The sequence below is a fragment of the Drosophila innubila genome (assembly GCF_004354385.1).
Source record: "Drosophila innubila isolate TH190305 chromosome 3R unlocalized genomic scaffold, UK_Dinn_1.0 2_E_3R, whole genome shotgun sequence".
Classification (NCBI taxonomy): Eukaryota; Metazoa; Arthropoda; class Insecta; order Diptera; family Drosophilidae; genus Drosophila; species Drosophila innubila.
In genome coordinates this window covers 3735719-3763703 of record NW_022995380.1, presented here as the reverse complement: position 1 = coordinate 3763703, position 27985 = coordinate 3735719, and the positions used below count along the sequence as shown (strand labels likewise).

At 33.0% G+C, this 27985-nt stretch overlaps 3 protein-coding genes and 2 long non-coding RNA genes across 6 annotated transcripts; 4 read left to right on the top strand and 1 right to left on the bottom strand.

Moving 5' to 3' along the window:
* Positions 1–194: 194 nt before the first annotated feature.
* On the bottom strand, positions 195–3287 carry LOC117789878 (endothelin-converting enzyme homolog). Of its 2 annotated transcripts, XM_034629043.1 has the most exons (10): positions 2843–3220; positions 2381–2777; positions 2024–2316; positions 1795–1962; positions 1628–1711; positions 1285–1560; positions 967–1223; positions 855–910; positions 402–786; positions 195–342 (listed from the first exon to the last, which is right to left on the bottom strand). In XM_034629043.1, exons 1-10 carry the CDS (start codon positions 3086–3088, stop codon positions 243–245), a joined length of 2262 nt encoding a protein of 753 aa, XP_034484934.1. In that variant the 5' UTR covers positions 3089–3220; the 3' UTR covers positions 195–242. The 2 variants fall into 2 exon arrangements, with proteins under 2 accessions (XP_034484934.1, XP_034484935.1); XM_034629044.1 differs by lacking the exons at positions 195–342; positions 855–910 and having other exon boundaries at positions 604–786; positions 2843–3287.
* A 2293-nt stretch (positions 3288–5580) lies between these two features.
* LOC117791184 lies at positions 5581–7171 on the top strand. Its single transcript, XR_004618027.1, has 4 exons — positions 5581–5643; positions 6167–6541; positions 6640–6746; positions 6853–7171. It is a non-coding gene; the product is annotated as an uncharacterized LOC117791184 (long non-coding RNA).
* Positions 7172–9715: 2544 nt separating this feature from the next.
* LOC117791952 lies at positions 9716–12142 on the top strand. The gene is made up of 2 exons (XM_034631894.1): positions 9716–10789; positions 11803–12142. Exons 1-2 carry the CDS (start codon positions 10478–10480, stop codon positions 11953–11955), a joined length of 465 nt encoding a protein of 154 aa, XP_034487785.1. The 5' UTR covers positions 9716–10477; the 3' UTR covers positions 11956–12142.
* A 117-nt stretch (positions 12143–12259) lies between these two features.
* On the top strand, positions 12260–12639 carry LOC117791845. Its single transcript, XR_004618106.1, has 2 exons — positions 12260–12425; positions 12482–12639. It is a non-coding gene; the product is annotated as an uncharacterized LOC117791845 (long non-coding RNA).
* A 12995-nt stretch (positions 12640–25634) lies between these two features.
* On the top strand, positions 25635–27000 carry LOC117791741 (fork head domain-containing protein FD4-like). Its single transcript, XM_034631611.1, has one exon. The coding sequence runs from the start codon at positions 25695–25697 to the stop codon at positions 26925–26927; it is 1233 nt and encodes a 410-aa protein (XP_034487502.1). The 5' UTR covers positions 25635–25694; the 3' UTR covers positions 26928–27000.
* Positions 27001–27985: the final 985 nt, after the last annotated feature.

Sequence of the window (27985 nt, the reverse complement as noted above, 5' to 3'; positions counted from 1 at the left end):
TTGTAATAATAATATGTAGAAAATGATTAGTTATTTGGCTTTACAATTTTTACAAACAAATCATTAAATTTGCATTTGTTACTTTCCGAAGTCGCTACCATCAGTTAAAGTTATTAATAATATTTGTTAGAAATTTGTGTCACGACAGATGGTTGTTTTGGGTTATGATCCGATTCTAAATTAAACAAAACAAATTCGGTAAAATGTCACTAGTTTATTTTGTACTTTACTACAAATTACATTTAAAGAACATTGCAGGTTTTCTGTATATTGATCATAGACCCCGATGGACATTTGAAAACTTCAGTCGCGCTACCGCCTTGGGCAATGAGCCAACCCAATCTGAAAAATAAATTAATTAATCAAGATTCAAGTGACAAATAAATACCTTTAAAACTAACATGTTGTCGAACTCGGAAGCGCTTGTGTCAATTCCCATATAGTTTGATTCAGCACAGAGTTCTTGAGCAGAGACTAGGAAAAAGATTTGAGTTGGTGTTAAGTTCAATCCCGGGAGACGTGCCATGCCCTTGATGGGACCGGTCAGAGAAAGCATTGAGTGGTATGAGATCTGCATTCCTCCAGAATGTATTAGAATATCCATTCGGCTAAAGTTTGAAAATATATTAACAGAATGTGGGACACAGCGCATTGCCTTGTCATCAAAGTTTTTCGTTATTGATCTTAATATCTCTTTGGCAATAGAAACGCCAATTGAGGCATAATGCAAATATGGTGGCAATCGTGCGTTAAAATATGGTATGGATATAACCGACAAAGGAACCACTGTAAAGGCAAAGAAAACTGTGTTAATATTATGTTTAAATGCAAAAATAAAACGAAGTTCTACCGACCAATTGAATGGCTTAAAGTATCGTAAAATATGGTCGATACTATAGGATAGGCCCATCTAAAATTTAAGATGAGAGTGAGTAATAATTTAAAATTTCTATCAATTTGACTTACGCGTCGTGGGAGCTAGAGTCCATATTAATCGAATTTGGTACTAATTTATTTCTTTTATATATCTCTAAAATATTTTCAAGCCAACTATCTGGGCTTATTTGAAGGGACTCCTGTGATTGCTTCAATATTGTTAGATTTGTAAATCCTTCCCATGTTTGGGATTGTATTTTTAAGGCCGATAGTTTAACGAGTGCAGCTCCTTTCAAGGACGGAGCCCTCTTTAAATGAGCTTTCAGTGATTTGAATATAATATCCGCCTAGAAATTAAGATCTTTAAAAATATTATTGTTATTTATTTAACTTCGTAAATTGACCTACCCGTTTTATAATGTCCTTAGAATCCTCCGAAGAGTGTTGAGCAATATATAAAGCCGATGCAAGTTCAGGCAAAGCCCACATTGTCGATCGGGTGCATACCTCTGGATTTGGATAATCTTTTGGTAAAATTTCAAGTGCACTTAATAATAGCATTGAGTTGTGCGCAACTCGAGATGGATATTTGGTTAGAAATGCTTGTAAAGCTCTAAGATAATCGGCATTTCTTACAACTATAGGCCCACTCCAGTCTTTGGGAATAAGAAGAGTCCAGTTTAACTAAGAAACAAATAATTATTAGATAGATATAATAAAAAATATTAAAATATTTTAGTTATATACACACCACTGGATACATGGATTGCAAACTGGATATATTATACAAGACAGAGCTATCCCAAAATCCACGACGCGATTGCTCGACTTGCATCTATAATAATGCAACGAAATTGGGATTAATATTAATATTTTTCCATTTTATTAAAACTAAGATTACAAATTCAACATGCTTACCTTATTGAGATCCTTTACAAACTCGAGTATGGTATCTTTCTCAGCGATTCGTTGAGCATAAGATAAATAATTTGGTAGAAACTGATCAATTAAATCTGGTAATAACTTTGGGACTCCTTGCCGTAGTCGATTCGGAGGTGCTTTAGGACTCATCCATCGAATTTTATTCTAGAAGAAAAATAAGAATTATGGAATACTTTCAATAATATATTACATATATTATACATACCTCCAGGATGATAGACGACGTACTTGGTCCGCTAATGATGAGAAGAACATGCGGTCTTCTGCCGTAACTGAGATCATAATATATATCAACTAGTGGACTTGGGCCAAGATCATATATTTTGGCTGCGAGCGGTGCAATGGATGAAGGACCTACGGTGCCAACCGTTAAGTAACCTCCTAAGCTATTAAATACGCGGTGTATCGCTGTTGAATTTATGGTCAGCTTTAAACAACTTTCGAATAAGCTATGCAGTTTCTGAAAAGTTCCATTCATGCTGGAGCTCTGCAAAAGTACTAAACAAAATAAACGAATTTTATTATAAGAAAAGAGCTTGAATAAATAATGATTTGTACTTACACTGCATTTGAATATCAACTGATTTCTGTGAATTGCCCATTTCGATCTGATTCGTTATATTTTTATTAAGACTGCTGCGCCAGCAACTGAACTTCTTGAATTCCGAGCAAGGATCCTTATTCCAATTGAGTCTGGCCAGAATATTGGACGACACTGTCTCACAAATGGCTTCCGTGCATTCTGAAGGAGACGAGCTCGTGGGCGAACATCCATCACCCTCCATATAGCAATCCCTCGGTAAAGGAGAGGGTGCTGTACTAATTAAAAATAAGATCGGCGAAGCCACCAGCAGGGTTGTCACCAACAGGGTTGCGGATGTTATCGCCACTTTGTGAACTGCGGCAGATGTTCGCAACCATATGCAGGGAGCACAGCATATCCAGCCAATTATGTTGTTCTGAAAATAATCATGGTCTGATTGCTGAAAGCACTTCTTAAAGCCTGAGTGGGTCTCATGCTTACCTTATTATATCTTCCACCCAAATTGTCCGAGTTGGAGCTCTCAATAATTTCAACCTCATCGGCTTTGCCAAATTGGTTCGAGCAAATGGGCGTTTTGAATGACAGCTGTTTTTGCAGCAACGATGCGCTGCTTCCGCCGGAGGGATTCGCCGAGGTACTCGTAATCACATTGCGAGCATTGTTGTTGCCTAACCCGGCAGGACCATTTTTGCGAAAAGTGTTACGCGTATTAAACTCAGCTGTCATGTTTTTCACTCTCTCGCTTTGCTTTGCAACAGATTTCGATTAAAATATATTCCTTATTGCTAATATTTAGCTAAAGTACGAGTATTTCAATTAAAGTCGACGTACATCACATTGGGAATTGAATAATTTAGAAGCGTTTAATCAATAAATATACATATCTTCACAAAAACATCTCAAATGTAAGTATGTATGTTTGTATTGAAGTACTTGAGATACATTTATATTTTTATTCGATGCATTACGTATACGTACTACTACTTTTTCTTAAATTCAGCACTTCAAAAAAATTGTAATATATTCTTTAAACTTAAACTTACAAAATATGAAAATAAATTGTGCCGTTTTAAATAATATTATATTTTGTTTCCTTTCACATACTCAGTGTACTATCACAATAGTTCGCAAAAGCTCGATAAGCTTCCTGTGGAAACTTAAGCAAGAAAAAGCTTTTTCTTACTCATACACATACATATGTATGTACATATGCTCATATGTATATAGGTATGTGTGAATTAACATATATGCGCATATTTATTTGTTGTGAGGATTAAATAATAAAGTAACGTCTTGTTTACGCGCCAAAAGCTTTACACAGTTAAAACTGTTAACATTCAAAGCAACCGATTCGAATTACAACTTATGATTAACATAAAAAGTACTTCAATACTTTGACATTTTAATCAGAAATTTAATTTAAATTTATCAATTCCATTTTAATTTATTACTATATAAAATATGTTCCAAACGTTTGTAATATTACTTTTTATTGTAGGACCTGACTCAATAATAGCTAATAATGGTGCCGACTCTTTTGTTTCAAGCAATTTAAATGCCATACTACTAATGTGCCCGAATAACACCAATGAGGACTGGACTTGTGTGCCTCAGTTGATCATTAATATTAACTTTACGCCCAATATAAATGTGAATAATGTGGACAAGCTTCTAATACTGGACGAAACCTATGAGCCAACTAAACGTCGAACGTTAAAAATAATGTCTCCATATATAATAGTAGTTACTCGAAGCGAGCCAATTATGATGTTTCCGCTCCTTTCCGCAAATGTAAGTTAATTATAATCTCAAATACTACATTTTATAAAAATTCGCAACCCGCAGTGGGCAAATTCTAATAATATTTATAACAATTTGAGTAGTTTTACAAAAAGTAATCCTATTGAGAGCTGTAACGGTAATTCTTATAATATTACCTACCATAAGCATAAAGTAAACCTGAAAGAGCTTCAAAGAAGGAGCAACAGTCCAATCTTATATAATATTTTCGCGAATATAATAAAAAATAAAAGAGAAAATCCTTATGTCGTGAATAATTCGAGTGTTCAACACCGTAATAAGGAAATTCTTCAGAATATTAAAATTGACATGGAGAAAATAAATGATATCGAGAAGGTTAGAAATGGGTATTGCGGAAATGCTGATAATCATACAATATATAGCTCTCCCAATTTTTTTAAATCAGTTAAACCAACTGAGTAAGTACACATTCAATTCAGGATAAAAATATTCCTTAATCCTTGTAGATAAAAATATAATATATACTTTTTTAATATGTAAATGCATGTATTTTTATATAGAAAACAACCCGAGCATTCACTGTATAAATTGAGCATTCCAGTCTCATATCTAGCAGCTAAAATACGCATTTTCCGAAAAAGAAAGCAAACATGGTGGAGGATTATGCCAATAATTTCGTAAGTACTAAAGTCTGAAATCATTAATCTTATTTAATTCGAACGATTATTAATTGAAATTTATGGTAATATTTTAGATTAATATTCAACTTTACAGATTAAACAACTTATCTGGAACATATGTCAATGGGAATATATCAGTACTATTAACATCTCATGAGGGTATTCTTCACAAACAGATGCCAATATATCTAGAAAATTATAATCTTTTAATTCCAAATAATTTGTTTACCAACCATAAGGAATTAAACAGATTACGAATTTATAAAAGTATTTTCCTGAAATTTTTCAAGAATAATACAAACGTAGTTTTAAATTTTGGAAACACCAACAAAAGTACGACTTATAAACTAAAAGATAAACAAAATGGTCAAAACGAAGTCGCGACCATAAATAATTCAACTTCAGTCAATATTTTATCAAAATGTCCAAATAAGAACAAATCATTGTGTTTAAATGTAGTAGACGATCAAGCACCAGGTAAACAAAAAATAGAAAATAACGTTGAAAAAAAACTATACTATATTTTTGCAGCATTTGACATTAAAATTAAAATGCCATTTATAGAGAACGCTGCACAGCACAATATTTTAAAAGTTAAAATCTCTAGAATTGTCACGGATGCCACTACTAAAGATGCACTAAAAATTTCTGTCGATGTCATCAATAAAGGCCTTAATGCTCAAGAATTTGTAATAGATGTTTGTAACTGTCCACTATTTGAATCTGAAACTGAATCAACAACTGTGAAAAAAATGCTAATTCCCTACATTTCAGAAACTATTACATTTTTATTGCCACTTTTAAAGGGATCAAAGAAAAGCAGCAAATTTACTTGTGACGGTAAATAATTTATTAATCAATCAATATCAACATACAAATTAAAAATAATAAGGGGATTTCATAGGCAACGTTCATCCATCAAAAGTTACCTTCCTATCTCGCCTTGCGCTATTAAAGTGATAAAAAAAATAGCTTCAATTGAGATAATAAACAGTTATTTCACATTTTCAACTGAAATAATGCACAAATTTGTATAATCAAGTTTAGTTTACTTGTAAATTAAGGTATTTTATTTCAATATTTATACTCTTTTATATGAAGGAACAAAATGGGAAGGGAACAATAATTGGTTGGAGCTAAGAAATTTGTAAAATTTCCAAAAATATCGAAATGTTATCGCAAAAGACTCACAATGCCTTTCGCAAGCAAACGTAAACTATTAATCGTTTGCTTGCGATATTTATAGCCGCTTTTATTAACGATATCTTAAACAATATTTAGATTTCTAGTTTGCAATGAAGATTTCGTGACGCAAAGTATAACAAACTTTTTAAAATTTTAAGAATTTTACTTTTAATTTCAGTGGTTGTCAAAGCGTATACGAGTATACTGAAAAGTTCGAAACGAAAAGATTTAAATGATTCAACGAATATTTTAATAGTATCTAGAAGGCCCATGGATGTAGAAACTCGTTCCAGATGTTTTTGTGTTTGGAACTGTCGATGTCATTGCATTGGTAAAATAGAAACGTTCAGGGATATCAATGCTTGTCAAAAAATGAGCTATACGGCAGAAAAAGATGCCGGATTACTGCTGAACTGTCCGTCCAACGATGATTTTAGTGATTTCTGTTCAATGGACTTAAGTAATGATAAAATCGTTAACGATTCATCATCTGATACTCTTTACAAAGTGGTTGAAGTGATTCTTGTATTATTTATAGTACTGTTTTTATTAGGTAAAGTATTTAAAGTATTAGAAAAGTCGCTATTATCAAGACTATGTTAATATACGTACATATATATAATTTCCTTTATTTTTTAATGTATTTTTTAGTTTTATATTGTTGCAAATGCTTTGCACCAAGAAAGGAAGACCTTATTGTTGCAAGTACAGAATGGTTCTGCTGTCCTGAAAACAACTTAATTACTTGTTCTAAATATGTAAGTGATAACAATACTCGAACGTCTAATATATTTTACAAAGCTTAAGATAGTTTTTAATATTTAAAGTACTTTCTAAATCTTATTAATTGTATTTATTATTTAGAATAACAAGTTACGGGAACCATCACGATCATTATGCACATGTTCATATTCTAACAAATATTTTACGAAAGCAGACGTGATACCATCTACCAATGTTTCGATATGTCCGTCGCTAGAATTGTCACGAAAACAATCGAAACAAACCGATTTATTGGAGACTGCTTTGGTTACGCTCGCAAGACAGCAGAAAGATCTAAGAAAGCAATCAATGAAAAAAGAATGGTGATCATTCAACTTGTCATGGTTATTATAGAACAATTTATAATGTTGTTGATATTTTTAATTTGCTTACCATTAGTAAAAACTCACGCTGTTTACACAACAATGTTGCATTTCTATCTTTTGGTGCAGTACACTATCACTTGATTCGGATTTGCAGCGAACAAATACTACTTAAAGATGTTACTAAAAATACCCTGTATTAACCAAACAAATAATGTATTAGTTATGTTGTTATTGTGTTGTATAGTTTTATAATCTCAAACATTCATGTTTTCTGTAAAACAACAACATTTCCATATAATACAAGAATTTATCGTCCAAAAAAAAAAATTTATGATAATAGAGTATTCAATAGTCAATACATGAAAATCTCACTTTTATCTAAACTTTCTTTTTTATGTGAAAACAATCATGCGAATCTGATCAAATTCACTGTCTGTGTCAGTTTAATTTCGTTTTCGATTTAAGTATACAGTTATTTGAAATATGTTCGTTTTGTATTCGCTGTTTTTGCTCGTTTTCGTAGCTGCTATTCAAGTAATTAGATGTGAAGATTTAAGTTCGAATCATAGAGAACCGATACCAATAGCTGATCTTATTAAAGCCCAGTCAATAGGCAGAATTGTTAACAATCAACATCATTGGAGCACTGTCAACAATCCAGAAGCGGAAGGCCTTCGCCGAGATACTGTGGTTTTCAGGGAAATGAATGATATGTCGAAATCATCGGAAAAACCTTTTACCGTCACTTATTCATTACCATCAGCATCACCAGTTCCTCCACTAACAACATGTGGGCAGTATCATTATGCGTCAAATAACGATATTGTCACTAAGAAAGTCGATTTCACATCAACAGCAGCCTACAATGTCCCCGATGTGCACATTCACCATCATCACTATGTAATTTTAAAAGAAAAAACAAATCCACCATTTGTGCAGAATTCGTATATTGAAGAGTCACAGGAAAACGACAATTTTCAATCATTACCAGATACAATAAGGCCTTATATTGCGGCCCCTGGCCTCTTTAACTTCATATCTGATGGGAATTATGTCAAATCAAATGAAAATGTTAAGCCCAATTCTTCAAATAGTGCTCAATTTGAGAATGTGGCGTCGGACACATTTGATAATGTACAAATTAACCTACGATCTGAGCAGGTTAATAATACTTTCGGCAATATCTTAGATAACAATACGGATAGGATACTTGACACATCGCCAATCGCCAGTGAAGATCATATAGCAGATGTTTCCCCTACATCAGCACCTTCAGAGAATGAAAATTCAGCATATGGCGTACCACTGAATTAAATGCAGAGTATTAAAAAAAGATCTTAAAAATTATATTTAATACCTGAAATAAAGTATTTAGTATTTAAACAAAAAAGTTATCAACCAATGTATAAATATCGATCGCGTGATCATCTAGTTAAAGTTAAAAACAATTGGTTTTATTCAGATGTCCATTTTGAGTCGATACCATCGGTATAACAAAGATTTGGTTGTTGTATCATAAGATACTTTTGCGAAAATGCGTTGATATATTTTATGTAAATAATGTTAATCCAATTTTAGTTTATTAAACGTAATTATACTTTTAAAATACATTTCTTTCTGAGAAACAGGCCAAGCATAGGATTGAAATCACGCGTAAAAAAATTACAAATAAAAAATGTATCTACAAATAGTAAATTAAAGTCATCTTAAATTGTCAACTAAATGGAAATAGTACACTTGACAACAGTAAGTCAAAAATGAGTATACAAATTTGCTATTATCCCTTGTGGCCTTTCACGGCGATAGTAACCTCGATTACTGCCTCTACGTGTTGACGATCAACGCTTAGACTCCCAAGTACAATTAATTTTGGTGAAGCACGTTGCTGTTTTTCATTTACTCGCTATGCTTCTTAATGCGTCATTAATGTCGTTGTTTTCCTTGCAATTGATGAGAGTTTATTTTTAGCATTAGCAGAAAAAAATCGAAAAAAAAAGTTGTATTTTATTAAAATATCAAACAGAATCTACAATATTCGTACTGAGACCTCACTCTTATATTTGGTGTTTGATTTTCTGCCCACACACATGCAACTTTACTTATACATGATCTTGATGACTGTGTATAAGGTCCATGTTTAAACGCTCTCTTATAAGCATTAATGTATCTATGTGTGTAACAACCCTATAAATACACAATCTTTGAAATACGAATGTGACGTCAGTACATTGCTTAGTGTTAGTAAAGAGAGAGCGATATTTTTTTTAAATATGTTTGCGAACACCCAGTGGGAAGTTACCTAACGAGATAACTACTACTGAGTACCTTACATTGAAGTGTTTTAAAATAGAAACTCAAGGGAATTACTGCAAACGTCTTTAAAATAGTAATTTAATTGTGGCCATATATGTAAATGAATACAAATAACTTTTATGCATGCTCTTTTATACATGCTCAAGCAACCGAACTCATATATAACAGAGTCAAAGTTTTCATATGTTCGTTGTTCCCACTGGGAAGCCATAGTGGAAGAGAGAGAGAGACAGAGGAAACAAGAGACTCAGCTCGTGCTGTGGTATTGGTGTTTTTTCGCTGACATACAGTATGCGAGACGATTAATATTTACATAGCTTTTGTTCAGATACACTCTGCGTAAACTAACGTGAAGTCAAATATTTTGCATCTTTCGTTCATAGAGAAAAATGTACAAATAAATAGTTGCAATAATCTATCTGAATACATATTAATACACGTGTAACATAGTACAATGTGGAGTAAATGCTTGACTTAAGCGCTAGCATTTTAGCAATAATAAAAACTTGCTTATAAAGATTGTGAAAGTGGCATTAAAAACGTAAAAACCAACAAAACGTAAAATTTTATGGTGACTTAAAGCCCTAATACATATACAATAGGCAGAATAAAATTGTTAAATCAAATGTACTATCTTGTGGCGTACAGTTAGCAATTATTGCAGCCGAAAGGCTGTAACAAAAAATTTTAATAAACGGAAACATACCATAAATATAACCATATCAGCAACAGCAAATAGCAAAGAGCTAGCATAAAAAATACGACGCAAACACCAACACCAGGAGCATGAACCACCCAAAAATAACAGCCCACGTTTAGAAAATCGATATAAATTCTAGTCAAAGCGAATTGTGCGTATGGTGGCATTTGTTAGCTACCAGTATTAAAACAAGTACTTCAATCTTTTACGACCATTTTGACAGTTTGCAAACATTTTCTGTGCATTTTACACTGGACGATACATTTAAATACATATGCATGTACATCAGACATAGTGTATGCACATAGTTCGACATTGAAATTATATAATCGTATCTAAATTGCAAACATCCGAAATTGCTATAATTGTACAAAACTTGTGTTCTGAAATGGTAAATGGTGGCACTGGGACTCTTACAATGCGTCTCGTCCGAAGTAAATTACGAAAATCTACAAATATTGTAGCAGATGATCATCACGAGAATGAAGATGATCATCACCCGCCTACAGTCAACTTTGGAGACACTGAGACGACGATGACAAACAATTGCAGCACTGTAATTAAGGAGCATCCACATGTGACTTTCGTGCGAACCAGCGGTGTTTCGTCTCAAGCTTCTGGACATGCAGATGTCACTGCAATAACTGAATGGACGTTTCCTCCAAAGGCGCCAGTTCCACATATCTACCATATTAACCCGGTACGTAAGAATTACATCCAAAACACAAAAGTAAGAACTCTACAGTCTAGTGCGCTCGACCGAGGGAGACCTAGTACTCAGGCCCTTAGATACACACAAATACTTAATGTTTACATGTGATTATCGAAATATTACTTCTTTTTACTGCAAGGAGGTACAGATTTGAAGTTCTAGCTCTTAGCCTTTGACGAACATTTCTTGAACTCTTTGGGTATTTCACCAAACATACATTTGTTCTTTAAATGCTAATACGTTTGTATGTACCTCATCCTTAGGGTATTTAATTATTTTGTAAAACTTGTATCACGCTATGAATCATGAAAGTTTAAAATGTGTTAATATTCATACATGTGTGAATAATATACAATTTATAATGAAAAGTATTTACTCATACATACGAACACATTAAAAATACATTAATTATTTCAAAAGAGAAACGCAAACAATTAAAAACAGCGACAATTAATTTCTATAATTACAACTAACAACAGCAGCAGCAATACGAATTTATTGTATATTATATTTATTAATTAAGTGAAGAATACCTAACATGATAACTATGTACAAAGTAAAGCCAATTTTAGATTTTCATACAATGGCCAAAGCAATATAAACATAAGATAACATGTAATCAGTAATGTGGTCATTGTACTTTAAATACTAACAACAAAATGTTCGACAGCTCTTTCGGTTTGGAACTTTAGGACAGAGTAGACTGTATTTTATTTAATTTACCAAACTGTTTAGTGACGTTAGATATGGTAAGATCAATTAATACAAACATGTATAATTATAAATTTGTAACATTTCGATTAATTTACCTCGATAACGCATTGGTCCCTACTGTGAAGCAACTAAAACTCTGTTACGAGGGCAGTTCAGTAAGTCTTGAAAATGACATCTTGTTTCACTTACGGTACTTACTGAACCCATCTATTTGGCAATATATATACGATTAAATACATATAAACAATCATTATAATTAATAATCGAAATTATGTTTCTAATTACAGGAGTTGTTGGTAGCTAATGACAAAATCGGCTTTAAAGGATTCCGCAAGCAATTCAGTGGACGGTTCAAACGATTGGTGGCTCGAAAACCTGAGCCGACACCAGTGATACCTCCAGAACTAAAGCCACAATTAAAAACAATTTATGTTTATTAAAATAAATATGTGTAAATATTGTATGCAAATGTGTAAAAAGCTACATCTGATATCAGACAAGCAATCATTTTGAAAACTAATTTTTAAAAGTATTTCTTATAGCTTTATTTTTTAATGATTAAATGAACAAAATTCAATTCCATATTTCTTCTGAAATATACATCAACCGAAATCCTATAAAATTGCATACCTTATAAAAAACAAAAATTCTTGGATAAATAAAAATAGAATAATAAATAAACTATTATTTTGAGTTCTACAAATTGTTAAACCACTTTTAAAATACAACGCTTTGTTTAAAATCAATCAAAATGTTAAAAAGGTTTTATGCCCCATTTCACGTGGAAGCGTCGACTCCAGATGGGAAAATGAGGTAACGCAACCAAAGGTATCTTATCGGTGAGGGGAGAAGGCGAATTTCTGCGTATTTTCTTGAACGCAGGAGCCGAGAAAAATGGATATGAATAAAAGTTGGTGTATTGGTTTCGATTAATTTATTTTTATTTAAAAAGTCTATTCATTGCAGGTGATTTGAAAGTGAATTACTGGAGTGAGCCTATACCTTTAAAAATTGTTTTGAGAGAATTGAAATAATGTCAATTATTTGTTTGTTTGTTTGATTATATGCATATTTATACTAGCGCACAAATAAACTTAAAGACCAGCTGTAGATGGAAACATAAATTGATGCGTTCATAATTGAACACAAGAAACGAACGCAACTCAACAAATTCAATTAATGGAAATGTATTAGTCCCGTCTAAAAAACCAGTGCTGGAAATGAGAATTTTATAGAAATAGTATCAACATTGGCTAATTGCTGTGTTCCACCACTAGCAAATCTAGGCGGGAAATTTAAGGAGCTAGATATCGATTAAAAATATTAGGAAAATTAAACAAATCAATAGAACAAACTTACATGTATTTTACGTGATTTATCTACCGACATCAGAGCACAGAATGCTGATGTAAAGGAAACTAACACTCAGTAGGCCTCTTGGTCCTGTTTTTGTTGTCAAATCGTTTAATCAAGAAAAGCCTTCAAATAAAAATACATTTACAATGCAGTTGATGCCCAATGACACTTTTTTTTTTTATTGGAATTGGTTTTTTTATGGGCTTAACAATATATGTTTGAGTCTCATTATATGCAATGGCTCATTTTAAAAAAATTGAATCTCTTTAATATATATTTAAACTCATCTCTGGTTACCAACTATCGATTACAATTGGCTTTTGCCGATAATTTGCAATTATTTGGAATATATGGAAATGAAACTGCAAGTTATCGATGATGATGCTCAAGGAAAAAATCGATTTATTTTTAATATCACGTTTCCACTGCGAACGCCTCCACTATCACATAAGATACTGGGAAATATTATTATTGGAAATATTTTCTTGCTGTTTGTGAACGTGGGAACGGCCGCTTCTTTTCTTCTATCTTATTGATATTTTACGCGATGGACACAAAATGTCGATTAACTGTACTGAAATATCAAACTCATTAAAAAAAAAGGTTTAGTGGATTAATTACATTTTTGTAATCTTTGTACAAGGTTATGGCTAGTTGCCAAGTTTTATAATTTATTGAATTCTTTTTTTAAATTTATTTTATCCATTAATTATAATATTATATATACAAAATATTTGTCTAAAAAGTAGGCTTGATTAGAAAAATGTAGCTGATGCCGTGCTGCTTATGGAATTATTATTTATTTATGCAGTATTAATGGCAATATGACTTATTAATAGGTCTATATGACGTATTAATAGATCTATGTTAAGTTTTAAAATTTGTAATGGCCGCTTCCATTCACCTCCCTTAACAGTGCTGAGTTATGGTTAATACCAAAACTGAGTATAAGCACACAATGAATTTATCTAAAACTATACTGTTATGTTTTCATTTACGCAAGCAATAGTCGCTTGCTGTTTGCTGTTTGCAAACAGAGTTGAACAACGCCAAACCTTTATTAACTCAATTTTATTTCATTTGCGTACCGACTAACTGAAACTCTTGTGAAACTGTTCTTTTCCGAGCCCTAGGTACTCAGGTCGGATTAATGCAGTTTGCTAGCCATATAAAAAATAAAATAAGATAAAAATTAAGCAGCGGTTAAGCTGGCCCGTCCTCAGGTTTGGTACTCACATCGATTTGACGTCCCGACCATAGGATACCCGTTACTTATTTCAATATATAGAAAAGTACTTTAAAGAAATTAATTGTATTACTTTGAAAACATTTATTCGCCATATCTGCCGTTCTGCTTGCCCGATCTTGATGCGATTCAGTAAGATAATAGAGGAATGGGGCGTGTCAAAAATTTAAAACAAACTTGACCTGCTCCAACTCCGTTGGAGTCTGTGTGTGAAAGTTTGGTGTCCCTATCTCTTATAGTCTCTGTGATCTAGGCGCTCACACGGACAGACAGACAGACGGACGGACGGACAGACACACATGGCTACATCGACTCGCCTGTTGATGCTGATCAAGAATGTATATACTTTATCGAGTCGGAGATGCCTCCTTCTCCCTCCCTTGAAAACAAAACAAAGACGTCTGGAATTATTCAACCTGTGCGAAATTGCTAGAGTATAAGCTACAATTGAAATAATCTGTAGGTCCAAATTCTATAAATTTTAATTTTTATTAATAAAATGGAAAAGCCACACATAACTTTAGGGTGTTTTCGCATATTCTTCCTCCATAAATTATAACACAGAAAATATCTCACATTTTCGACATTTGTCATTCCCTGAGCCTTCTCAATATATTCTAATCAGTTTTTCTTTTTTTAAATTTTGAAACTGACGCAACAAAATTACCATCAAAGTTTTTGTTATACTTTTGTGTTGGCAGCACGAACTTTCGCTCGCCATCAGCTAAATATTGAATATTTTTTGTTCGCTTGTGCCAAATCCGTCCTGAGTACTATTAAGATTTAGTTACATAAAATAGACATCTAGAGAAACTGATTTTAGTTCATTGAGTACTGGTACATATTAAATTTGCTCGTGCGTTGAAAAACATTCAAGTAGTTGAATAGTTTTTTACATGAAAAATATAGAAAACCGATAGAGAAAGATAATATCAATAATAATAATTAGATTAATAATCAATAATTAGTTGAGGCTTAGAAAAAGTCAGTGTTGCCAATGCAACGCATTACAAAACACAAGCAAACAAAAGTGGGATAGTAGCCCTTTTGTGTCAATTGCGCTGTGTTTAAATTTTGGAAACGCACTGCTGATAAGAATACATGTTCCGGAGTCATAGAAAATCATTTTTTCATGGGGTGTGAAAAGAATGAACATTTTAATGTTTTTATAGGCAGCCGAATAAAAATCAGCTGTTTCACAAACAGTGTTGGCAGTCGATAATCCCCTGTCTTTTCGTTCTGAGGATTGGTCAGCTAGTCAGTTTTTTAGACCCCGTACTTAAAAAAGTACAGGGGTCTATTGGGCTTGTTTTAACGATGTGCGTAACAGGCAGAAGGAGGCGTGGCAGACCCTAGAAAGTATATATATTCTTGATCAGCATCAAAAGCCGAGTCGATATAGTAATGTCCATCTGTCCGTCTGTCTGTCTGTCTGTCCGTCCGTCTGTATGAACACCTAGATCTCAGAGACTATAAGAGCTAGAGACACCAAGCTTGGTATGTATGTTCCTCCATATTGCAAGCAGATCAAGTTCATTTCAAAATTCAACCACGCCCCCTTTATCGCCCACAAATCGAAAAAAAATTTCATATCCAAATTATAAGAACAATTTAAAAGCTAGTGACACCAAATTTGGAATGTAGATTCCTCTATCTTACAGGCAGGTCAAGTTTGTTTCTTTTTTGAATCGGACCACTATATCATATAGCGCCCATAGGAACAATCGGTCAAAAATCAAGTTTTAGTATGAAAAACTTTTTTGTTTAATGAGAAATCGTAACCAAACTGATTAAATATGCATAACAATTGGTTTTATATATCCTGTCCAAAGTTAATTCAAATCGGACCACTATATCATATAGCTGTCATTGGACCGATCGGGCGAAAATCAAGTCTTACTATGAAAAACGGTTTTCTTTAATGAGATATCGTAACCAAACTGATTTAATCACTGCGGACGGCAGTTCGCGTTAGTGACGAAAGCAGCACAAAGGGTGCGAAAGGCGACTAACTATATATACAGCTAAGTTGGAAAATTTGCTACGACTGTCCGATCAGATCGAGTTATATACCGATCGAAAGGTTTAGTCCTAACTTACAATTGCATACTAAAACTTTTTCTAATTCACCTGGGTCATGAGATACGGGGGTGTAAGTGGGAGGGGAAAAATTTGTATGATCGCAGCTTGTGGAGCCGTTGGGGCTTTTTGGTAAAATTATTTATTTTTAAAAAATTTTTATCAAAAATACGCGTCGATTGATACCTCGATGACCCAAATCCGTTAACTGGTTCAAAAGATAAATAAATTTGAAATTTTTAGTGGACTTCTCAAAATGAAATGAAAAGTTAGTTTCTTTGTTTGTCTGTTTGTCTGTTTTTATCATAGCGCTAAAAAAGCTAAGATGTTATGATGAGGATTTATTCCTCTTTGAAAATCTAGAAATGTTTGTTTTACGACTTTTTCAACTTTCCGCTAGTTTAGCGGGAAAACGCTAAATCCCGCTAAAATTGAACAGTTTCCAAACCATAGAAGCTACAGATATATATATTATTGGAAAGGTATTTTTGATGGCTTTTATTCGTACCTTGAAACTTTTTTTCTAAAGTATTCAGGTAACATTTTACAGGTGATATTATGTTTTTAAGCTTACATTTTGGCGATTTTTGACAAAACGGCTCTAACGATTTCTGTTAAATTTTATTATGTTGTAAAACGTACAATTTCGAGTTTTTTGGTATATGAAACATAAATTTTGGTTGAGGGGCTTGGAAGATATTACTTGTTATGTGAATAAATACATTATGTATCGGATCACTATATCATATAAATAGCTGCCATAGGAACGACCGCTCGAAAATCAAGTTTTAGTATAAAAAACTTTTTTGTTTTCTGATATATCTTAACCAAGCTGAGCACTTAGTCCTTTATATCGTGACCAAATGTAGTTCTAATCGGCTTACTATATTATAAATCTGTCATTGGAACAATTTGTCAAAATTAGTCAACAAAAATGTAATACAGGCATGCCAAGCAGTATCTTAGTGCCTGGGCTCAGGTTATCCTACAATCGAGTATACTAATTATTTGTTAATTTGAACTTCTTTAAAAATGTATAACATTTTCAATAAATAACATTGAAACTAAATTAAGTAAGGTATAGATTCATAATGTTATTGAATAATCATGCATTTTTTAACTGAAACATTTTACATTTGCTCAAAATTAATATAAATTTTTACCTAAGAGTTCAAGTGTTTCATTGCTGACAAGTATAGGTGCTATTCCTAGATATACATAAGTAAATAAAATCAACAATTTACCTACTTTTGTACCCACACATACTCATACACAGACACACTCCTACATATGATTGTTATGGTATTTGTAGATTTTTTATGTGCTACCTAGGATCGCCTTTCCTAACACCTTTTTTGCGGTTCAGCGCCGAAATAGAGGCGTGCCGCTGTGTTGTCGGTAAGTAAAAAGTGAAGAAACGTGCCCCCTACACTTTAAGGTCAATATCTCTAATTATCTCTACACCTCTGACAACAGACATGTGTAGCAGTTTCCTCTTCAAATTTATGGGTTTTGTTATTAATTGGAAACGATGAGCAATGGAATTGTTTGCCTTAATGCGACAGGTGGTGTAACAGCAGGCCACCGTCACAGTTTATTCACTGTTTGATGGCTAAGTATGTATTTAAAAAGGTTCACAATGTAAAAGTAGATTGAAGACACAAGCTAACTATTAACAAGTATAAACAAATGTACATTCTTTTTATATGTTATATCATTGCTATACATATTTGATAATATAAATAAATAATCGTATACTTTGGCCATTGTTTGTTGTTTTTCAGTGTCTTCAAGGTAATTTCAAAATTTTTTTATATTCAAACAAACGTAATATTATCCCAAATACAAGGTCGCTCCTAAAACGTAGCCTTACTTAAAAATTAAATAAAAAGTTTATTTAGTGATTCTGTGATTCCAGATCCTTATCCTGATGACTGAGTGGCAAAAAAAAGAGTGGAATATGGGCAATGTTTTGGACAATATTGCTTTAAGTGTTGATTTGCTGCCATAAACCGTAGATTTAACAACACCCCATATAAAAATTCTATGTGACTTTTAACATAGCACCAGATAAAAAAGATACTTTCTTTTTGACAATAATTTTATTTTCTGCAAATGGAGACATTCTTTTATCGAATGAATTTTGAAGTAATTTTTTACACAGGCTAAACACTAAATAAGTTTATAAAGTTTATGATTAAAATATATAAATAACATACATAATTATAGTGTTTTCTTAGCATTTTGAGTAGTTTTCTTATGCTGGATGTAGTGCTGTACTTATTATTACAACTTATAGTTTAATCAACAATTGAAAATTTATCTTTAAATAATGTTCATAGCCAATTAACCTTAAGAATATTCTTAGACTCAGAAAATATGGAACAAAATAAATCGTGACAAAAATATTTAAACAATAAGAGGCATTAATGGAAAAAAAATTTACAGAAATAATGTTTTTAGAAAAAAGTACCATAAGAAGGATTACCAAAAATTATTAGTTCAAATGCAAATAATTTTTTTTCAGAGTATATTACACACCACAAAGCTCTAGGGCTTTAATAATTTATTTTGAAAACAACCATTTAAAGATTTTCAAGTTCAGAGATTTCATTTTTTCGAGCATTAAATTTGAATTAAATCATCATGACAGTATTGTTTATATTTTATTCATAACTGTTCTCCTTTAGCCGGGTGGAAATCGAACCTAGATTTTCGAAAAAGTTATTTTTGTGGCAGGACTTTCAGTTTTTTTAACATTTAAGAAATACTTTAGTTAAATTTAAGAAATCTAAAGTTTTCTCCCATTTTTATTTTTTGTTTTTGACTTTTATAGAATTGGTTGCATAGTTTCAGAAACACCAGGGAAAGGGTTGCTTTCAGGGATTTGAATAACATAAGAAAATAATCTTATAAGCAATATAAATAGTTAAATTAGTATTCGTAGATAGTTTATATAAGTTAAAATTACTTTGGAGACTGTCATTTTTGAATGTTTTACAACCCAAATACACAAAAAAAAAATATTGTCGAAGCCCAATAAAAGAACAATGATTGCTTTTAAATGTGAAAATCATTTAATTCAATCAAATTTATTTTTAATTTATTACAAAGGCATTAAATGCTGTTTAAAAACATTTTTAACTAGCCAATAATGTAAATATTTAAAATTAAAATATGACGACCGATCTTTGTTTGTCAGCAAATATTTAAAAAAAAAATTAAAGCTGGGACATTTCTGTACCTTGTAAATGCTTCCATGGCCTCTCCTTCCCCCTGTCTACGTCCTTGCATGGTTTATATTATTTAATAAAGTTTTTTAAATGAGGATTGATTAAAACAATATCAAGTCCGTCATTGTTCAATATAGTACCTTCGTTCTGTTTTTGTGTCAGAATAATAGATTGCATATTGGTTTAAGAAAGCATGGCTAAACTTAATAATAAGGTAATAATTTAGAGATGCATCCTAATTTTGGAAGCTTTGGGGAACTAAAGTTTTATCTATTTTTGTTCAGAAGGAATCAAAAATCCTAATCATTAATGTATATGAAATGTATATGTTTAGAAGGAATCAAAAATCCTAATCATAAATGTATGTGAATAATATCTATTGCACGATGTTTAATTTTTGTGATACAATAATGTTATGTTCTGCTCGTCTATTGATGCAGATCAGGAACTCAATTGATGGGCAAAAAGACGTTGCCGATTTTTGTCCATTTTCAATTGGACACATCAAAAAGGGGTATAAACATTAATAGCGTTTGCATTTATATATAATGTGCTATATACGAGTAAATGTGTGTGTGAGTAATGAAATAGATTTTTAATTTTAATTTAACGGTATTTGTGTTTTACTTCCGATGGAGGTTTATGCAGTGTTTACATCGACGGGGTTAGTTTCGGTTGCGCTACCGAGTTGCAAACAATGGATAATTGTAACAAATGTAAACCGTGTACCGAAGCAAATAGCATTAAAGCGTTTATTTCAAAGTCTGTGTGCTCACACAGAATCGGAAATCCTGATTATTAGAAGGCAAATGTCAAAACGGCTGGGAGGGCATCCAGTAAGTGTAACAATAAGGCGGTAAATACGAAAGAGATTTATGACCGCCTCCTGGTTGGAAAGGCAAATTTGAACCCTCAGCAAAAACCAATGTGAGTATCTCGTGTTGTGTTGTGTTAAAATTGTTTGCCGTGAAATTTGTTGTGATTGTAGTTGCGATTACATCATATTACAATAAAATAATACATAATACGTTTAATGAACCATAGCTCATCGGCAATAAAAATGTTAACAAAATTCCATTTTCACAAAAAGGAATTTGATGTTGAGCATTCGTAACGCTTTGTTTGCTCCACACAAATCACAAAGAAACCACACTGAAACATATTGCAAATTATAAAATTTCCCAAACTTGGAATTATGAATGAATTTAAAATGTAAATTACAAGTATATTCTGTTGTTTATCCGTTACAATAATAATAGGGAAGTTATTTATTAAGCTGCTTGCCAGGTAAGACATTTCTAAAGTGTTCACATATGTTAGGGTATCTCGAAGTCGAGCATTATTATTTTACCATTACTATTTGCTTTCACAGCGAATTTGCAATGAATGTTAATTATTATCCACACTTTTAATATCTTTGCAATTGTTACAATGGCATTTTACAACACAACTTGTTGGAAACAACAAAGGAAAGAGGAATTTACAATTTTCTAAATTAATTATTGGTTGTAATAATCATTGTTTCTTTCAAATTAAAATTATAAACATCAAACTTATTGGGCTTTTAAGAGTTTTGCTTTACAACTTGTTAGTTGTCACAATTGATACAATTTAAAATTAATCTAATGTGAGTTTGACATTTTGGTATTAAATAGTTAGATAAGAATAAAAGACATATATTATAGCAGATAGATAAGAAAAATCCTAATATTTTCAATATTATAAATTAAATATGGGAGCATTAGGTGAAAGCTAAATAATTGGAGATTGGCAGATTCCTACTTGAACAACATTTTTCAGCTCCTCAACCTAAAATCAGGTCCTTAAGACTCTAACATGCTCCCAATATATATATACTAGTGATGTAAATCAAATCTGTAGATCGAGTTTTATATCGAAATAGAAAATCGCCAAAAATAAGTATCGTTTTGTCGATATATCGGAAAATAGTAGCTCGAGTTGCAAATATCGAGTTTTTTCAATAGAAACATAGAAAATTTCATATATAATTAGATTCCTCTATATTCCAGGCTGATTAAGCTTGTTTCTTTTTCGATCGGACTATTATATCATATAGCGCCCATAGGAACAAACGGTCGAAAATGAAGTTTTACTATGAAAAACTTTTTTGTTTTGTGAGATATTGTAACCAAACTTATATAATATGCATTTAAGTTAGGCTTAAACATGCTTATCGAAGTTGGCTCAAATCGGACCATTATATCATATAGCTGTCGTAGGACTGATCGGGCGAAAATCAAGTCTTAGTATGAACAACTTTTTTGTTTTTTGAGATACCGTAACCAAACTGGTACAATATGTATCTAACTTGGTTTTATATATCCTGAGCAATGTTGGTTCAAATCGGACCCCTATATCATACAGATGACATGAAAAATTTTTTGTTTTATGAGATATTGTTGACAAACTGACAGAATATGCTTTTAAGTTTGTTTTATACATCCTTACCAGTTTAAATCGGTTTACTATATCATATAGCTGCCATCGAAACTCGAAAATGTAAAACGGTGCTCGGCAAGGGCGTCAAGTGAGCAGAATATTTTTGAATTTTTAGCAGTCTTAGCTTTTTCCGTAGTAAGTACGGGGTCTCCGACAGTTTAGAATGCTCGACTTTAGCTCCGTCCAACTATTTTTTATTTTATTTTATTTGTAACTTTTCAAATAACTGATCTTTGTTGACATTGTATATTTAAATATAGGAATATAGGAAGCTTTTTGAAATAAAAATCTGTTTTAGTTTTATTTATATAGTAGCATGCGAGAAAATGCAAAACTTAAAATTAAAATTAAGAGAGATTAGTTTTAGACTAAAAAGAGTCATGAAGCATTTTATGGAATGTCGTTATATTGAAATAAAACACGCGACATTTACAACGAGACAAATTTTTCCTGTATGATAAAGTCGGTAATGATATTTTCTGTGTTCATGAAAATAGTAGGGCAACGACCACTAAATGCTTGGCAAAAAATTTAAACTATAATCGCAATATTTTAAAACCGATATATATGAAACATTGCTTTCTCTTCTAAACACAAAGTTGGCATCCTTAGATTTCTCATCGGTAACAGTAACATTTTATTTGGTGTTTGTTTTGTGTACAGCAACACTACAACATATTTTTTTTATGATCGCAACTGTATGTATAAATTAATGTACTTAATGGGGAATCATCGATTAAATTAACCAAGTCTAAAGGCTAATATTTTTATTTTGGTTAGTTTATTGCTGCTGCCAGATACTAATTATATAATTCAGATAATTGACAAAAAACTAAAATAACAATTACAAATTGTAAATGTGTCAACTTGCAGTAATTTTGCTTATCATTGTAGTTTAATTCACTTGTAAATTGATAATATTAGGAACATTAATGTGTTTCTGAAAAATTAAACATTAATATAACAAATTGAGTTTGCGTTCAATTTTAAGTTATTGGTCTCACATGAACTTTTTTTTTATAATAAAATGCTTTTAAAATCCGTTTGAATTAATTTTCTGTTATAACCTTATATTGTAATATATTGTAAAGGCTGCAAACCTCCAAAATTTTGTTAAAGGTTAGGTTCGGCGATTCGAACCATAGAACTAGACATCGGTTCGGTACGAAAAGTGGATTATATACCCCCTGAACCCAAGGTTTGGGTTCGAGTCTTGGTTCAATTTCATACAAAAAAATATTTTTATTGTTATACATTTTTCTCAACATTTTGAACTTATTAAATTTTTTTTTTAAAGAAATAAAATTTTGATGATAATTTAAATTTATTTGAAGATTTAAATATGACTTATTTTAACCCGAAGTCTTAAATAATTGCGTCATATTAGAAAACCATAAAATTTATGTAATTATTTTTTTTTTGAGCCGAAACCTTTAATTTTAGAAAGTAGTTCGGGCTTTGTTCTTTGTTTTCAACATTTAATAGGAAGTAGCGGCCACATTATTTCTAATCAGGGGAGTATTCCTCTTATTTTTGTTTTTATTACCAGAATATCTCAGCGTGATCTGGTTTTTAATATATCTAAATAGATTAGCTCCTCTATTGTATTTGACTGGCGATTTATTCGATTTTTTTATAAGATTGTTATTATAATTAATATCAAAGGAAAATTAAAATTTGGTCACAAATTTATAGATTTAAAATAAGGTTTTATATAACATGTATAAATGGCTAATAATTCGTATTTATATGTATTTTATTGTATATTTTAATATGCCATCTATTTACAAAAAAAACGTAAATCAACATTATTTTATACTAATTGTTGCCTTTGGAAATTCGTTTAATTTCCATTGTTAAAATAAACTGTGTATGCTCCGCCCCACCATTAAATAAAGATGCATGCACAAAGGGAGACCAATCAAATGCGACATTTATTTTAAACAAATGAGAAGTAAACAAGGTGAATGCTTCCATATCAACCACCATATGGCTGTCCTCTTTTTTTCAAATGAATACACATAGTGCTGGTTCTTTTACGTATCTGTCGGTCACTCGCACGCTATTTCTCTCACATTCTCTCACACACACTCTCAGAGAGCATGACTCTGCACATAGTCGCTCTCCCATTGACTTTGCAGTTGTTTGGGCCTCTTTGGATGTTTTGCTCTTGCTTACTTTTCCATGTTGAGAACCTTGTTATCTCTATGAACACTCAAATTAGCTAGAAATTGAATTTGTTTGTATTTACAAATATCGTGTGTGTGTGTGTGTGTGTGTGTGTGTGTGTGTGTGCACATGTAACTTATTTAGACATGTTGTATAAAAGTGTGTATCATATAGAATGATTAAGATCATTATTAGTATATTTTATTTAAATGTTGTCATTAAGTTCAATCATACGATTTAAGTGTTAGTATAAAAAAAGTATATGAAATACATATGTATCTATGTAGATTTGTTAATCAGTTAAGAAACTAAGTGCCCTCGGAATGAAGTACACGCTCGTACTTATTTGTTAGCTGCATTGGCAACAACAACAACAACAGCAGCAACAAAAACAACGCAGATACACAGCCAAGTTTGCTCTCAAGCAGCCAAATTAACTAACAAGATTATGAAAACGTAAAATCAGTAAATCGCTAAAGTGGATGTAATTTTCTTTTTCAACACCTCGCGCTCATATTGGGTCGTCAGCTGCCGGGCGGCTGGTCTTTTGTCGAGTCGGTCGAGTCAGTCGATTGTGGAGTCGTTTATTGTAGTCAGTCGCTAAGCCATGTCTGTAGACACTCCCCACCACTATACCATCGTCTTGTTTGGAATAGTACAAGTTCTGGCGTAGTGTGGTCTGGTCTGGCCTGGTCTGGTCTGGTTTTGGTTTGGTCTTTGCCTGGTCGACAAAAACTGGTTTTTGTTCGTTTAGTAAATCTCTGACTCTTTTCTCGGCTCTCTCCTTTGAAGTTTCGCCGTTTTAGAGGGATGATACATTGGCATCGCGGCGGTGATTGGGAGAGAGCACGGGGGCAATGATGTGAGTGATTATATTTTGATTGCATTGCTCACTGTGGTTGGTTGTACTCCGCATTGTACTGCATTGCTCACTTAGTACAATAACCGACCGACACGCCGTCTGTTAGTCTGGCTCTGGCTTTGGCTCTGGCTGTGGCTTTGACTCGTAGAGTAACAGTGATTTTGTTTTATACGAATATTGGGAGTCTCGGTCGGGCTCTTCGTTTGTTTTGCTTCGGGTCTGTCGTTATCTTCGCTTCAACCTCAACTGCAAATTTGCCACCGCTGCTCACATTCACGTCCACATTCACGTATTCGTATTCAGCTTTAGATGGTAATTCGCCAGACCGGTCAAACATTGGAGAGCGAGCGCTTTTACATACAATCCGTGTTGCCTGCCTACCGTGTTACCGAGTTCCCGTGTTACCGTGTTCCAGTGTTGCCGTGTTGCTTTTGTCGAAGCTTATCACCAGCGTATTTGTATTATTTGCACGGCGCGATTATCGACGTGGGCTCCGCTTACCAATTTTTATTGTTTTACCGTCGCAATGTCGAAACAAATTCTGCACACTAACAAAATCAATTTCCCAACTGATCGAATCTCGTGGTTGCATTCGCGCTTAATACTAAATACACTTAATTTGTGTTTACCAGCCTGAAAATGAAGTAAAATACAATTAATTAGTAAATTATGTTCTACATAACAACATTAAAAAAATAAATAAACAACCAATTGAGTACGATTTTGAGTGTCAGACGTGTAAAACGTTCTCTTCGCTAACAGTATTAAAAAATAATGCCAAGACCCTCACGAGAATCCTACGGCGATCAAAAGCCCCCCTATTCGTACATATCGCTGACAGCAATGGCCATTTGGAGTTCACCGGAAAAAATGTTACCTTTAAGCGATATCTATAAATTCATAACCGACCGATTTCCGTATTACCGGAAGAACACACAGCGATGGCAAAACTCATTACGCCACAATTTGAGCTTCAACGATTGCTTCATCAAGGTGCCCCGTCGGCCGGATAGGCCTGGAAAAGGAGCCTATTGGGCGCTACATCCGCAAGCCTTCGATATGTTTGAGAACGGCAGTTTGTTGCGGCGAAGAAAGCGCTTTAAATTGCATAAAAACGATAAAAACCTACTCAACGAGGAGTTGACCGCACTGGCGAATCTCAATCGGTTTATTTTCACCGCCCGATCCGGAGCGCAAGTGCCGACGATGGATATAAACAGTACAACGATGGGCGTAGATTCACCTGCAATGCTTGCTCATCATACAAATCGAGTATCTCCCGGATTAGCTCCACTTTGCCCCCTAACGCACGGACATACGCACAGTACGAGCTTACCACAGTCGCGATACATTTCGTTAGCCAACACTGAAAATACGAATTTGGCAGAGATGACACTGCTCAATCTGCGCAACTCGACAAACTTGGATCTGGAAGGCACCGGCAGCTATCGACCGAAAAGATCGTTCACAATAGAGAGTCTCATCACGCCCGATAAGCCGGAGCAAGTGTCCGAGGATGAACAGGACGACGATGACGATCGCACCGATATCGATGTGGTTGAGTGCGGAAACAGTTACACAAATACCAATGCCAATGCCAATACCAATACCAACACAAATTCGAATGCGAATACGAGTAGTGTATCCGTTTACCCGCGAACATCGTCGACCGAATGTCTATCGATATCGATGCCCATTCGCGCTGAGGATCAACGCCAACGCCCCCTGCCGCCCTTGCATACAATAACGGCATCTGCGCATCTACCGTTTCTTCATTATGCTGCCGGTGTCAATGTATCTGGACTGGGGGCCGGCAGCATCCAATCTTCGGGGATATCGGCCACCACATACGATCTGGCCATGGCCCATCCCCTGCTGATGATGTCAACGCCAATTGCAAACATACACAGTAGTTATTGCAACAATTTTCCTATCATACCACCGCCGCAAACATACCGAGGACCGGAAGTGCAAAGTAGAATAAGCTCTGGTATGCGAACCATATAAATACAAATGCTTCTTTCTGGGGTGCGAAGTCAATGCCCAGCGATCCTGTCGATGTACATAAACGTAGTTCCTTTCGTAGTAGGACTTAGACATAAACTCAATATATACATTTATATATAGACTATGTATACACTTCTTTATTTATTAATATACTACTTATAGTACATAATACATTGTACATATTTGCATAGGTAGATGAATTATTTCATATGTTTGTCAACAATATTCGTATTATAAGTACATATTTATGCAACAAGTAGACGTGTGAAAATATTTATCAACTTCGCATTAGCTTATTAAGACAATATTCAAACACACAACTATATACATATGTAGATAATAATAAAAAAACTGCCAAAAAACAATAAAAAATCATTGCGTAAAAATACTTTAAACTGAAGCATATAATCATTATATACCATAAAATAGATTAATTCATACTATTTTGCTATATACGCTTTCTTATTTAGCTCCCAAACCAGCCATTTAATTTTCTTGGTAATCCAATTCCCAATAAGGATCAATTTACAAATTTAAATAAAAGTCTCGAGAAGTGATGAGCAGAGTATTATCTTGTGTTCCTGAACCAGGAACTCAAAACTCAGAGCGAAAATTGCATTGATTTTAATAATTTATCAAAAAATACAATTTACAATCAATATGGATAAGGAAAACAGCTCCACCAAATCTTCAAAACTGCTGAGTATATTTTTTTATACTAAAAGTACAAGTTTATTTAAATAAAATGTACAATTTATAATTTAGTGCACACAACCAATTTTGGGATCTTCACTTTAAAAAAATGTTTAAAAACCGAAGCTTATGCTGTTTTTATACCCGTTACTTAAAAAAATCAATATAAGGGCTTATTTTATAATAGTATTTGTTCATATTTATGTAACAAGGAGAAGGAAGCATTTTCGATCCTTTAAAGTATATTTATTCTTGATCATCATCAACAGCTGAGTCGATATATTTATATATTGTCTGTCTGACTTTAGAGCAACCAACTTTGACCCACAGACTCCTATGTGTGTGAAGCATTTTTATCAAAATTT